Genomic DNA, 15,630 nt, shown 5'->3' on the forward strand with positions numbered 1-15,630 from the left:
CATCAGCTGCTTACTAGAGCTTTTAAAGATAGACTCTCCGCATATTCACCCACTGAACACCTGCGCGGCTCTTCACTAGCGTCTACCGGAACTGTTTTTCAGCTGTACTGAAATCTGACCGGAACAGTTAAAGAGAGCACAGGAATCGCGTTCTCGGCGGGGTCTACTGAGAAACATGCCGAAGTGAGTTTTAATCGCCATTATTATTGTTTCTTAGTCATCTGTCATACTCTGTATTAGTTCAGTCTCGTATAACTAACCTGTAAAAATAACAGAGTAATGTGTTTTTATGGTAAAACCTTTCATTTGTGTTTACATACGATGATGTTACTTGCTGTGGGATCCGTCTAATTGCTGAAACAAACCTTTGTGTAAACGTCTGTCAGTTTACATGAGCACTTAAGCATCACACATTGCTAATGTATATTTTTACCAACCCTATTTTATTAATTTAATTTTGAGTAACAGCATTTTTGCCCTTCCTAAAAAAATATCGTTATATGGAGTTCCTAACAAGATTACGACGTATCTCAAGTATTTTAACCCTCTGATGCATGAATTATGAAATCTTCAACCATGATTTTTTAAACAATTATTTTTCATTCATCTTTAGGTGTGAATGAAACAAATTCCAACAAATATTTTTGTAACATTTTGTTAATTTACAAATAATTTATTACATGTCCATCTCAGTGGACAGCGTGCATTCTGAACATGAAATATGGTGGCTTGACTTACTGAGGTCCAAATGTAGGGGCTCACATGCAATAAAGTCTTCATAAGCTGTGCTTAATAGCAAACATAAAGAAATAACAATTTTGAGTACCTGTCCACTGTAGTGACCACTATGCATCAAAGGGTTAATTTGAATAAATAAATTATATTTTAAATATATTTCCTGCCTGTGTCGTGCAGAGCTTTACGCTTGTTTATATTTTACAACGTGGTTGCAGTTATTTGTTGAATAGTTTTCAAGGCAAAAGAAAAAATTGTGTTGCTTTGTGCAGTAATGGGACGTTCTGTTTCATTCCCTCCTGACTGCCAGTAGCAGTATCTCCTCGCACTCTGCGCAGGTCGAGTACTAATGTAAACAAAGTCACGCACGTGACACGTAGCGCACCTGGTCGAGAGTCTATACATTACGCGCCGATAGCTACGTTCGGGTCTCTTTGATCTTCTCGCTGTTGACCTGGCGTGCTTTGCTGGTCAATCGCTCCGTAAGTCCGTGATTCGGATCTTGTCGGTTTAGAGGTGAGTACATTTATTACTTGGCGTCATCCTGCCCAAGACCGGGTGGTCGAAGCGCCCAAAGGAGCCCTCTGGGGAGGTGGATTGACGCGGTTATCTGTCAATTGTTACCGAGAGCGGGTGGTGCGGCCGGCGCCGTTCGGACCGCCGCTGCCGGCTCGGATAGGGCTAGCTGGCTGTCGCTATTTTCTCCTGTGTGAAAGGGGAGGGGGGTGCGGCCGGCGAGCGCTACAGGTAAGTGGGGCTGGATGTTCTGACCGTGGAGGTGGCACGCTCAGATTACCCAGCCGACACACACACACATTGTGTGCTGTTTAACGACTCCAGGACTGAATCACATTCTTCAGTTTTCCTTGAAGTCCTCGCTCAGTTCCTGTGTAGTCACTGGCGTCTCCCACATCAGTAGGGATGTTGGCGTGTACGTCATGTGGGGTTCCCCTCCAGGTGGAGGACGGCCACGACTTGTGTCCAAAGTGCCTGGGCGTCGGTCACCTCAGAGAGGCACTGACTGACCCATGCATGAACTGCAGCATTTTGCCGCTGGCGGTGCGGGAGGACAGGCTAGTCAAGTACAGTGCCTCCTGTTTGAGTCAGGCCTGCTGCCCTCTGGTATCCCTCATCCGTGTTCCCGGAGACGGAGGGATGGACCGGCTGAGCAACGCGGTAGCCCGAGGCGCAAGAAGCGGCGTGTGGCGCACCCCTCTCGCCAGGAAGTGGACACTTTGTGGGCGGAGGTGGAACAGCTCAAAGCGCTACTGACCAGAGCCCCGGACGAGGGGGGCTTGGATGACCTGATCTCTATGAGGGCCTCAAATTCTGAGTTTCAGTCCCTCGGAGAGGAGGGCCCCTCTCCGGGTCGTAGTCAGGGGCTGGTAGTGGAGCCCCCGGGCCTGGGAGGTCACGGGGACTCGGGGATGTCTCTCCATAGCTCAGCAAGCTTGGAGCTGGAGGAGGATCCCTGTCAGTTGCGGGCGATTCTGCGAGTGGCACTGGCCAGGATTGGACTGGACGACGGTCCGGTGGCCCGTCCGGCGGGGAATCCCTTCTTCCGCCGGGCTCCGGCGGCGCCCCCGTTTCAGGTCCCACCATCGCCGGCCTTTGTGGAGGAGCTGCAGCGGTGCTGGGGGGACCCGAGGCAGCTCTCCCACCACGGTAGGGATGCCAGGACCCTGGCATCGATGCGGGAGGCAGGAACCTACGGGTTGGACCGCATGTCCCGGTGGACCACTTCGTTGCTTCTTTGGTGCTCTCCCCAGATGAGGCATTGAGGGACAGGGTCCGCTGTCCGAGCACACAGTGTCGGGTGACCGACAGCTTACTGTGCCAGGCTTAAGACATCGGGGCAAGGATGGCGCGCACCAGCAATTCGCTGTCGGTGCTGTTGCTAGCCCAGTCCCAGATGCTGCAGTCGGGCGCAGCGGGGATGGCACTGGGCGATACAAACAACGCAGCCCTGCAAGCGTTTGGGCTGATGTCCAGGGAGCTTGGTCGGCTGTTGGGCACACTGGTAGTGGCTCGCCGTCAGGTCTGGTTGGCGCAGGCCCCGGTGTCTGATGACTGCCGACAGAGCCTGCGTGGACTGCCCGTGGTGCCGGGCCAGTTGTTCGGGCCCGAGGCTGAGAGAGAGTTGGAACGTCGGCGGCAGTCCAGACAGGCCGCAGAGGCCTGGAGTGGGCGTAGCGGGGCAGGGGTCCTCCCTGTGCCACAGTCCAGGCCACAAGGGGCACGGGACCCTCGGCGCCGGTTTCGTCCGGCGGACCTCTTGCAAGCCACCCAGCAGACCGCTGCCACGGCAGGGACGTGGAGACACTCGGGGGCAGGTCAGGCACCGCCCCGGGGATCCTCGGGGCAGGAGAGGGGCCGCCGCCCACCCAGGGCCCCGAACAGGCATCGGGACATGACCTGAGGGCCGTGGGCTGGCGACGGGCAGATTTTCACCACAGCACCTGGCCCTCTGGGAGGCCCAATGCGGAGACGCTTGGGTGGTTCGAACCATGTCCCAGGGCTACAGGTTGCAGTTCCTCCGTCGGCCCCCACCCTCTTCGGGGGTCAGGGTGACTTCGGTCACAGATCCTACACGGGTCAGCATCCTGATGCAGGAAATAGATGGTCTCATGGACAAACGGGCCATAGAGGTCGTTCCACCGCATTTGCAGGCAGACGGCTTTTATTCAACGTATTTCTTGTTACCAAAGAAGGACGGGCCCCTGCGGCCAGTACTGGACCTCAGGGGTCTCAATCGGTTCCTGAAGGTGCTGCCCTTCTGCATGCTTCAGATTCGCAATGTCCTTCAGGTGGTTCACGACAATAGATCTCAAGGGCGCGTACTTCCACGTCCCGATCCATCCGGGGCACAGGAAGTACCTGCGGTTTTCTTTCCTCTGGAGGGTGTACCAGTTTCTGGTTCTGCCGTTCAGCTTGTCCCTCGCCCCCGAGTTTTCACGCGGTGCGTGAAGGCAGCCCTGTGTCCCCTATGTCGGGCGGGGTTGAAGGTCCTGCCATATCTCGACAACTGGCTCATCTGTGCGCCGTCGTGTCGCGAAGTGGGTCTGGTCACAGCCAGTGTCCTTGCCCACGTCGAGGCGCTGGGACTGATGGTGAACTTGCAGAAGACTTCTCTGGCTCCGACTCAACGGGTGGATTTTATTGGCATTGCCATAGATTCTGTGGCCATGCGGGCGAGGCTGACCGAGCAGAGGAGGGTCCGGATTCGGTCTTTGCTCCGGGCCTTTTGCCTTGGGGCAGCACCCCGGTCCAGGTGTGGCTACGACTGTTGGGGATGCTGGTCTCGGCTTCTGCACTGGTGCCTCTCGGGCTGCTCCACCTTCGGCCCTTGCAGAGGTGGTTCAACGGCTTGCGTCTGGATCCCCGGCGACACTGACGGGTCGAGCTGGAGGTCACGAGCAGCTGTGTGGCTCTTTTGCGTCGTTGGGTCGATGTCGCCTACCTGAGTCTCGGTGTCCCGCTTGGCGCGTTCCATGCCAGACGAGAGGTGGTCACGACGGATGCGTCACCCCGGGGGTGGGGGGCGCATTGGCAGAGCAGGTCGGTCCGGGGGTTGTGGAGCCCCCGTCAGGCATGGCTTCACATCAATGTCCTGGAATGTCCTCCATCTGAGACGGACCTCCTGTCTCAGATGGAGGGGAGAATTTGGCATCCGTCCCCAGATCATCTTCGGCTCACAGTGTGGCCATTGAAGGGGGAAGGCAGCCCCCAGTCGGCTTAGAGCCCTCCATCCAGCAGGTGCTGGATAGTGCCAGGGCTCCGTCTTCAAGGGCCACGTACGCTCGCTGTTGCCAGTGGTTCTCTACCTGGTGTTCCGGCAGGGACGTGGACCCTGGTTCTTGTTTCCAGCATGAGGTTCTGCGGTACCTCCGGCACCTGTTTTATAGGGGCCGGGCTGCCTCGACCCTTAAGTTACACCTGGCGGCTATTTCGGCCAACCACCTCTTAGTGGATGGCGGGAGCATTGGGGCTCACTATTTGGTGACCCAGTTTCTGCAGGGTGTGAGAAGGTTGCGTCCTCCCTTGTGCAGGCCGGCACCTGCTTGGGACCTTCCCCTGGTCCTGCAGGCCCTGTGTGGGCCACCCTTTGAGCCGATGACTACCGCCCCATTGGAAGTGGTGTCTGTGAAAACCGCCTTTCTCTTGGCAGTGACAACGGCTAAACGGGTCAGTGAGCTGCACGCACTGGACGTCAGCCCCGCCTGCCTGCGGTGGAAGGCAGATGGGTCGGGGGTGACGCTGTGGCCCAACGTTGCCTTTCTTCCCAAAGTTCTGCCCTCTGGCTACGTAAATGCCGCAATCAAGCTGGGGGCTTATTTCCCTCCCCCATTTCATTCGGAGGGACAAAGGCGGGCGAATTTGCTGTGCCCGGTCCGGGCACTGCAGCTCTATATTGTGGCCACAAACACTGTCCGGCAGTCGAACCAGCTGTTTGTTTGTCACGGAGGAGTGAACAGGGGTCGAGCCCTTTCGAAGCAGAGGCTGTTGCATTGGGTCGTGGATGCCATTGCGATGGCTTATGCGGCAGTGGGTGCAGTGGCTCCCCCTGGGATCGTGTGCCATTCCACCAGGAGTGTTACTACATCCTGGGCGGCGATGAGAGGCGTGCCACTGGCGGACGTCTGTGCGGCGGCGTCCTGGGCAACTCCGTGCACGTTTGCCCCCTTCTACCGCCTCAACGTTGGCCACGGGTCCATGCTCGCTTCGGCGGTGCTGCCTCTGGCGGCTACCTCCTGAGTGAAGGTAAGTTTTACGTTCCTTGTGACACTGCGAGCATAAGTCATCCACTCTGTTTACTGCCACTGGCAGTCAGGAGGGAACGAAGCAGAACGGAAGTTACGGTTCTGTGAGTTCCAGTCACAGGGGTCACTCGGAACTTCTCGGGCGAGAAGATTCCGGGAGACCCGAACGTAGCTATCGGCGCGTAATTTATAGACTCGCGACCAGGTGCGCTACGTGTCACGTGCGTGACTTTGTTTACATCAGTACTCGACCTGCGCAGAGCGCGAGGAGATACATCCACTCTGTTTACTGCCCCTGGCAGTCATCCAGGAACTCACAGAACCATAGTTACACCGTAACTTCCGATTTACACTTGAAAATCAAGGGGTAGGAGCTAAATATTAAATAATGAAAAGCTGGTAAATAAATTACTTTACTTGGACAGTCGTTTTAACCATTTAAACAATTTTTTACCAGCCCAGTTTGGGATATTTCTTCTGTGTACATGCTCCATCTACAGCTGTGACTCTGAAAGTGTTAACCTGCCAAATTTCAACCTTTTGCAGGTTTTACTGTGACTACTGTGATACCTACCTTACACATGATTCAGTAAGTTATGTTTATGTACCTTTTTAAATGTGTATTACTTTATGTGTGGTTAAAGCAGGTTTATTCATCAGTAGTCAACAACATATTTCACTTTTATAAATTGATTAAAAATGATGAATATCATTCTTTGAGCACATGTCATAACCTAAAAGTGTACACAGAAGAGTTAAAAGGGGGTCTGCTGAACTGATTAAATAAATCTAGAACCGAAATGGTTTGAAGATTCTATGATTGGTGTTGACAAATTAGTTTAGTTTGTAGCTGGATTAGAACACCAGTTGGCTGTATTCCCTGTTCACAACTCCTCCTCAGCTATCCAAACCGAGCACACATTGGGCACAGACTGCTGTGTTGAGACCACTTAGCTAGTCAAAAGAACTTCAGCCTAAATGGTTTATTCTGTTTTCAATAATTTCTTTTCTCTCAGCCATCAGTGAGAAAAACTCACTGCAGTGGGCGAAAACATAAAGAAAATGTTAAAGATTACTACCAGAAATGGATGGAGGAGCAGGCTCAGAGCTTGATCGACAAAACAAGTAAGTATGAAAAAAAAAACTTTCTCTGGACCTGATCAGGTTAGCATTTTAAATATATATATACTAATATTTATATTAGACTACTAATATTTATATTAGACTACTGTCTGTCTATCTACAGACAGATCTATATCTACATGATGTGTTTAACCTGCCAATCACCCAGTATCCCAGTTGAGATGCAGCTTTTACTATTCCTATCCTGAACCGGAATGTAGTTTTACTAAATTAACTCTACTTTCTACTAATGCAGATCTAAACTCTGAATTAAAAATAAATAAAAGTATGTCCTTTGCAAAAAGAAGAATCTTTATTAAAACCTGAATTTTACGTTTACAGGAAATGGTTGTATTTGGTTCTCAAAAGTGACCAGAAAATGAATCAATTTAAGTTTGGAAAAGTCGAAAAGGTTCAAACTGGAGACATGCAGGAAACCTGAATGAGATTCCTTTAAAAAGAAGTAACTTTCATTTTCCTTAAAGCCACAGTGTATAAAAACTTGTAACTAATTATTTTGGGTATAGGGGTGGTGCCTGTTCTCTCAGCCTTGCGAGTTTGGGGAAATTCTGCTCCTTCCTCTTGGGCTGCTCACACCTGACACCCCTCTGACTCTTTTTATTACTCAACACATATATTAGATAACATTTACAAAATAATACATAAATAACGAACCTGATTGCTGGATTGAAAGCTGGAAGTCATTGATGACCTATTGCCTTTTTAATGCATGTGGGCTACCATAACTGCAATACCTACTCTGAACTGCGTGGCGTTAGAGAGTCTAATTTTTCACACACACTGGGGCTTTAAATGTTTTTGTAAATGTTGAAGTGAAGCCGATTCAAACTATAAGTCTGGTGTTGTGCCTTAGCATCTTGTGTGAAGTGTCGAGTCGCTACAAGGTTTTTGCTCCTGGGTATCCGGAGCTTTTCTTGACACCCCGAAGCCTAGACGAGTCCGAAACGTCGTGAACGTTTTAGCTAAGTGCAAATCCTGATGAGAATTGTGAAAGTGTGTTCTGGCTTTCAGAGCTCTTTTGGATACCGTTCGTGTGCCACAGTGAGCTCAGCTTAAATGTGAAACTGACCTCCAGTGGCAGTAACATACTGATGATTTATTTAGTTGTGTGGTCAACCGTTCACACTAATGTGAGCTCTGCATGCATTTCCTTGTCTATATTTAGCAGCTTGGTTAAACGATAAAAGGCTGTTACATATCCCACACATGGTGTGTGTGTGTGTGTGTGTGTGTGTGTGTGTGTGTGTGTGTGTGTGTGTGTGTGTGTGTGTGTGTGTGTGTGTGTGTGTGTGTGTTATAATTACACACTGTTTCTATACATCAGCTTATTCTGGCCCCCTCTGAGATTACAATCCACTAATTCCCATATGGGAGGCAAAGCCAGCATAGCATTTGGTCTACTGCAGAGTTATCACGTCATGCGTAATATAACTATTTGGACTTTTTTTTTCTCCCATATGCAGAGTCTGAACTACCTTTGCTTTTAAATCTTTAAACACCAGCAGATTATTCTTTGATTCATGTTCTGCATGAAATATTTGTTTGGTGCCATTTTTTTTCATGTTTCCTGTTTATTTTTCCCACACAGCGGCTGCGTTTCAGCAGGGAAAAATTCCTCCCACTCCTTTCCCAGGTGGTCCCCCGCCAGGTGAGTTCAGCATCTCGTAGCGTTAATTGATCTCTGAGCAAAAACACGGTTACTTCTGGATGAGGGGCATTATCATCACATGACACAAGGTCTTCTAATTTGCTGACTTGAGACCGTTATGATTTTTTTTATTGTATAAAAAGGTCAAACTAAGATGTCAGCTATAAAACTAACCGTCAGGAACACTGTGGCAGATTTACTCTGCTTGTATTTATGATACTGTAACTTTTGCTGTTTGCGATGCAGCTGGACCTCCACGTCCCGGCATGCTGCCAACACCACCCATGGGGGGCCCCCCAATGATGCCCATGATGGGGCCTCCACCCCCTGGGATGATGCCTGGTAAGAGATGCCTGCATTTAAAACATTTTTGCAGGAGTTAAGTCTCCATAAGATGTCCGGTAAAAACAATTCCTCCTGTTAAAACTGTGCCTCAACTCTGTGTCTCGTCTCTGCAGGAGACATTAGGCCACCAATGGGAGGACCCATGCAGATGATGCCAGGACCGCCCCACATGATGCGTCATCCTCGTCCAATGATGATGCCAATCAGGATGGGCATGGTGCGCCCGGATAGATAAGGCCCAGTGGACTCTGTGTACCCTCGGTTACCTTTACCTGGTCCCGTTAGAGAAGACGCTTGGGTTTTTCAGTGCGGTTTTTCTTTTTTAATCTCGACGACAAGAATCCTGTGATAGTCATTTCTGAATGATTATTTTCTGGTATTTATTACTATTCACTGCAGACTCGGATGATTTTTTTTGTTTTAGTAAAACGACATTCTCAGATTTTAGTGTCAAAAACAAATATTTCAGCCCACATGTTTGATCTGAGGATGTTTGCTGGATTTAGTTAGAATTTTTTTTTTGTATGTCACATTGTTGAATTGGCAAATAAAATCCTTTGAAACAAACTTGTTTGCTGAATTAAGTATGAATTTGTGAATGAATTTGACCATTTTCAATGTAAGAGTCAACATGTTATTTAGTCTTGTTTAGTCTGAGGTTTAAATCCATTGATGAAAAACTTACAGAACATTTGGACTGAAAACCTCTGGATCGTCAATAGTCCTGCCTTTTCTTGTTTTATCTGCATATTCTCATTGAAGTGTTTCCAGACATGAGTTGTCTACATTTTCTATACAGAATCACTCATACAGTTGGCAGCAAACTTGGAGAAAATTAAGCATTTGGCTGCTAAAATGAGTTGATTTCTCAGGAGGTGGAGCATACGGGCTGCAACGAAACTCCTGAGTTGAGGATTTTTATTTTGTATCCTGGAAGTGGCTGAGGATTTTGGCATACCATCCTTTTAAGGACTTCAGTGCATCTGCCTGGATGGTGATTTATGAACGGCGTTATAAATAAAATGCTGTGGCTCAGCAGCTCAATACAATCTGGAGCTTCTGACAGCATTACACGATTTACAGACTTGACACGGCATCGCTCCAACAACGTTTGTTTTCGCTCAGATGGAGGGGGGATTCTTGATCAAGAGTTGTGTCTTAGAAGGGAAGGTGCTCAGCTTTCAGAGTACATTTGGAGTTAATTTGTGCATTGCAATTCCTGGTTTTCGAATGAACCTGCAGATTTGAGGGTGTGATGGAAGTCTGGCATTTAGAATGCAGCGCTGACATAAAAGATCTCTGGTAGGAAGTAACCCCCTCCACGCAGAGTTCACCTGAATTGAAGTGACACATGCTCTCAGCCTGAAGGTGTTGACGTGCTTGTAAGAAGTGTTATCTCTGTGACGGCCTTATGATCTGAACAGACTGTACCCTCATCCGAGATGAGCATAAGCAAATAGAGCACACAGATGGATATTTATAAGATTCCTCTGCTAGACAAATGAGAAAGTTGACCCAGCCCTCATTAATTAACTCAGTCAAGCACGTTCGAAGGAATTATGAGTCTTATGTAAGAATCATCTGCAGCCTGTGAGTCGTTATCTCGGCTGACATTTGTGTGCACAACCCCTTAATGCTCCTTTCTTGCTAGGGTGCTTCTTCTCTATCTCTAATCACTAAATGTTTGCCTTCAACTGTGGAAGTGTCTCAACAGATGGCGCTAGAGAGTCACAGCTATGTCTTTGGAGCCAAGGCTCTGGAATGATGCACAATGACTGATTTTTGTGCTTCCATGGACTGTCAAATTCCTTTGTATCTCATGCTCCCAGAGGACATTTTTGTGGCTCACCGGTTTAAGAAATTTCTAGGCCATGTATAAAAAAGAAACAAAGTTGTCCGGGGAAATAGCCATATGCTTCATGCTGTGTTTGACAATTTCTATAGTGACAGACTGGAGGGAAAGCACTACAAAGACTGTTGCAGAAGCCGTGCACAACATCAGATAACCTTTGGGAGCTGTCGTTCATGCATGTTGTACATTATGATCTTCGGGGACTTTGAGAGATCATACAGAATCTTTTGGCCTCTCATAAGGGACGGACATCATTTAATATCCCATAAACATCCACTCCCTAACAGTGAGACAGAAATAAAACCGTGTTAATGCACATTTTATGCATATGTCGAGCAAAGGCGGATGCCCATGTGTCATCTTAAATCGGTGGAGCCTTTATGAATATTCAATCTAGCCATGAAGTGGAGTGTTGCCCTGAAGGGAATGAGGTGGAGTGGTGAAAAGTGTTTATGATTAGAGCTCAGGAGTTGAGGAAATTACAAGAAATCAGGATTATTTTATGGCCTACAGAAAGAAAGGCACTCGTGCAATGGGAGAAAAAAAAAGGCTTCAACCAGATTGGAAGGGATTTTGTGAGAAAATAATTTTTGTTTAGTCAGTTTTTTTTGTCTATGCAGAACTAAAGCAAGTATGTGATATTTCCCTATACTTTTAGAAAATGTGGTTATTAAAGCCGCAATCTGGAGATTTCCTCCTTTCAGGAGTTGTGTGATTTCTTTTTAGAAATCTGTAAAAGTGATAGTCTGGAAACAATGTAGACAATACGTCAATTTCTTTTGCTATTTATGTTTGTATACATACATACATACATATATATATATATATATATATATATATATATATATATATATATATATATTATAGTTTAGATCCCCTAGTGCCCCACTGGCACCGCCACTGATACAGATGCCAGCAATGTGGGTCTAGGGGGCTGTATTAGTCCAAAGACATGGGCTTTTAAATTGTCCCAAGACCTCTTCTTGGCTCACTCTTTGGATCTTGAGACTACAACAGTTCCGGTTCCAGGTCAAATATTGCAAAGTCTTCATAACGTTGTGCCCGATGCCTTGTCCAGAGTAGCCATTCCCAGCTTGAATGCTTATGTGGCCGTATCCACCTCCGAATGCCCTGATCTGCCATCTTCTTTGCATGAAATAAGAGAAGCTCAAGACGAGGTCCCAGAAATCGCCGTGATGGTTAAGGAGGCAGCTATCAACATCAGACATGACCGAATGGGCTTAACAAGGCTCCAGGACCTCCTGTACAGACGTAGTCCCGTGAAGGACGTAGGAGAAAAATATCAGCTGGTCATCCCCAAGGCCCAGGTTCATGTGTTTCTTACCTATTTTCATAACCATCCATTGAGTGGTCACTTGGGAAGACTGAAAACCCTCCTCTAGGTCTTAGAGGTGGCCTGGTGGCCATCAGTCTGAAAGGATGTCTGGAACCAAGTGAAAACCTGCGACATCTGCCAAGTCTACAAGCCTGAAAACCAAAAACCCGCTGGTCTCCTGCAGCCAACTCCTGCAGAAGAACCCTAGGGGAAGCTGGGGATGGATCTCATGGGACCTTTTCCACGCAGCAAAAAGGAAACACCATACTTCTAGTGGTCGTGGACTACTTTACAAAATGGGTGGAAATGTTTCCTCTAAAAGATGCCAAGGCTCATCGTATAGTGACCATCTTGAAAGACGAGGTCTTTACCCGATTTGGAATTCCCCGGGAGTTGGTGTCTGATCGGGGTGCACAGTTCACTGGCCATGAAGTGGCCAATCTGTGCAAGGCCTGGGGTGTTGGGCAGAAATTCACCACCAGTTATCACCCCCAGGCCAACCTCACAGAACGATCCAATCGGACCATCAAGGCCTTGATCGCATCCTATGTGGGGAATAAACATAAAAACTGGGATCAGTGGATCAGGGAATTCCGTTTTGCCATCAATTCGGCCTACCAGGAGACCACTGGCCGAACTCCTGCTGAGCTGAACCTTGGGAGATTCCTGAAAGGCCCCATTGAGAGGCTTATCAATACCTCTGCTAAACCTCAACAGTCACCATATCTGCTCTTAGAAAGACAGAAGCAAATGGTGGAACAAGTCAAAAGGAGGATTGCAGTGTGTCAATGCAGACAAGCCAAGTACTATAATACCCACCGGAGAAGTGCACCGTTCGGGTTGGGAGACTTGGTCTGGGTTCGCACGCACCCATCCTCCAAAGCATCTGAACAGTTCTCAGCAAAGCTTGCGCCTAAATGGTCAGGGCCAGCCATTGTGCTGAGACAGTTAGGCCCCATCAACTACCAAATACAGTGGAAGGACCAAAACAAAAAGACACACTGTCAGTGTGGTCGACCTGAATCCTTACTTTGGGGTTCCACCTCCGATGCCTCTGGCGGGGGGGGGGGGGGGGGGGTGTCTGTGCCATCGCTACATTAGATCAGTGTTAAAATAAAAGAAAATATTTAATAGTTGCACAGAGGATGTGAGAAAATGGTCTAAACAATTACCAGAGTATAATTGTAAAACTGTGCCACTGTGATTTTCTTTTCCACTGTATGTGATTGGGTGAATCGGGGTTGTTCATGTATTCATCAGTGTATTTGTGTTGTTTACCACACCCGCTAATAAGAGAGGGCTGCGTCAGGTGTGGAGGTAGAAGAAAAAAAAACTGAGCACGGATGGGTGTGGTGCAGGTGTCAGCGTGAATCTGCTGCAGCCTGATTAGTTATCCAACTAAAGGTCTACCACGTAACTGAGTGGAAAACTCAGTAGGTCTATGGGTGACTGTTAAAAAAGAAGATTAATAATAATGAATAAGATTAGGGGTTTAAGCCAGAGAGAAACCCCCCGATGGTCCCGCACTGGATCGTGCCTTGATATCTGCGCTCTCCAGCTGAATGAGAGGAACCACTCCAGATCACCTGCCTCACCGCTGATCAGCGTAGCCAGATCGGTGGATGTACTGGGTCATTGACTGCTGAACCCGGTGAGATTGACCTTTTTTTTTTCATATTTTTGTGGTATACCACTTATTTTCAATTTTTTGCTAGCTGCCGCATTTTTTTCCCCCTTTTAATTCTCTGGACTGCTTCGGTTGCATTCGGGTCGGTGTGTTGCGCACCAATCAGAGACTTCCTAAGCACATTATGGCGCATTATGGCGGCGCTGTAGATGGACATTTAGGGGGTTAATTTCCAGGGAGATATACACCAAAGCCATGTTTGAATGTCATGTGATTCAAGTTGAATAACAAAAGAACCATACATGGGAGATCTGAAGTGGTTGGTGTTTTGTGTCTTTGGCAGGGAAGATTGTACGGAAACCCTTTGGTGCCAAGAGAGGGTGATCCTATATTTAAATATGTTGGGTTCAGAGGTTGTTCTTTCAGAATACCCTCATATGTGAATTAGCAGTCCCACACCTGGACTAAAGTTAGAGGGGTGATTGTTATAGTCTCACCAAACTCCTCCCACGCCCGGGGTTTGGCCTCCGCGACCACCCGAGCCACTTTCCGCCTATCAGCTGCCTCTGGAGTATCACAGGCCAAAAAGACCCAATAGGACTCTTTCTTCAGCTTGACAGCATCCCTAACCGTTGTCCATCAGCGGGTTCTGGAGTTGTCGCCACGACAGGCACCGACGACCCTGTGGCCACAGCTCTGGTCGGTCGCCTCAACGACGGAGACCCCCACCTTCCCCGGAATGTTTTGAAAGTTCTGTCAGAGGTGGGAATTGAAGCTCCTTCTGACAGGAGACTCTGCCAGACGTTCCCAGCAGGCCTTCACAATACATTTCAAGTTACATGACCAATTAAAACTCACAAGATTAAGCAAAAGGCAAATAAGACAATAGTAGGATGCATAAAATCTGTTTAAAAGCAGATTAAATCAATAGATTGTACAATCTTAAAGAGGAAATCGTTAACATTAAGTCTTGTTTCAGACCAGTCCAGATGTTACTGTGTCCAGGAACGGTTTCCTGCTTCTTCTGCGGGATCCTGAGCTGTTCCCAGAACAGCTGAGAGATAAAATCCTTCCTGCAGGACCTGATCCAGCCCTGAGGGCTTCAGCTGAAATTACTTTCCTTGTTAGAGCTTTGAAGAAGAGCTGACTTCCTTTTCAGCTTCATTGACTATAGTCTCAAACTGAAGACGTGGCAATCTGAAATGATTGGTTTTATTCATCACATCTGAGGAAATCATTGCTGCTGTGGTATGTTTAACTGTTATGAATAGGCTGGCTCTGCAGGGGTTTGTGGAAAATGTTTAAGTAATCGGTTATTTGACCAAAATCTTGTTGTATTAGTTTGTATTTACTACGTTGAGTCTTTGGGGGTAGAAAGTGCAGCCCAGAATTCTACTGAGGCTCAAACAAAGTTTTTCTCCCGTTTTTCATTTTTATGGTTTGGTTGACGCTCACCTCTTTGATATTCCTGTCACAAGTGAATGCATTAATGTCATGAATATCAGAGCTCACAGGAGAGGCACTCTGAAAGCAATTCTCTGCATCCTCTGGACCCATCAGCAAGGCAGTGCAGGAGGGAGGCTTAAGAAGCTCTGCTGATTGATTAACTGTTAGTATCAAACAGGTCTGACTGTGACTGACTGACGGCCAGATTTACACACTCTGCAGGATTATTCAGGTTCTGTATTCAGGATAGTGTGTCTTCGTCTGCTCCCAGTGCGCACTTCGCAGTCTTAACCACTCAACAGCCTTGGTTGAATAGAGGGTGATAATCCTCCTGACTAGCTACTCCTCTGAAGCCAATTGGCTCATAACTGCACGATGAACCAGGAGGAGGCTGGGAGTATGGCATGAAAGCATGATTCCACATGGCTGCTTGTTGGGGGTATGGAGTAAAAGACTCTGTGAGAAAGGAATCAGTCCGCTAGGAAAAACAAGTTTTTCCAAGACTTCTAATAGCCCTGTTCTCCCTCTGTGCATCGTCCAGTTTTTTTTTGCCTCTCTTGCCATCTCTTGTTCCTCCTCTCCTCCTCCCTCTCTTCTTCCTATCTCTGCTGCCCTGCTACCAACACTACTCTGTAATGTAATCCATTTAGTCATGGCTCCAGATCAATATCCATTTTCCCTGGCCTTAGGCGGAGCTGCTTGAATGTGCTTGTTCTAAGCAGCGGTTGTGTTGACCAG

The 15,630-nt window shown here is 47.8% G+C and overlaps 1 protein-coding gene across 1 annotated transcript; it reads left to right on the forward strand.

Annotated features, from left to right (window-relative positions):
* Nucleotides 1–56: 56 nt before the first annotated feature.
* On the forward strand, nt 57–9,198 carry snrpc (small nuclear ribonucleoprotein polypeptide C). Its single transcript, XM_015958582.3, has 6 exons — nt 57–183; nt 6,042–6,084; nt 6,512–6,620; nt 8,227–8,286; nt 8,533–8,628; nt 8,745–9,198. Exons 1-6 carry the CDS (start codon nt 176–178, stop codon nt 8,864–8,866), a joined length of 438 nt encoding a protein of 145 aa, XP_015814068.1. The 5' UTR covers nt 57–175; the 3' UTR covers nt 8,867–9,198.
* Nucleotides 9,199–15,630: the final 6,432 nt, after the last annotated feature.

Source organism: Nothobranchius furzeri, chromosome 3, assembly GCF_043380555.1.
Source record: "Nothobranchius furzeri strain GRZ-AD chromosome 3, NfurGRZ-RIMD1, whole genome shotgun sequence".
Taxonomy (NCBI): Eukaryota; Metazoa; Chordata; class Actinopteri; order Cyprinodontiformes; family Nothobranchiidae; genus Nothobranchius; species Nothobranchius furzeri.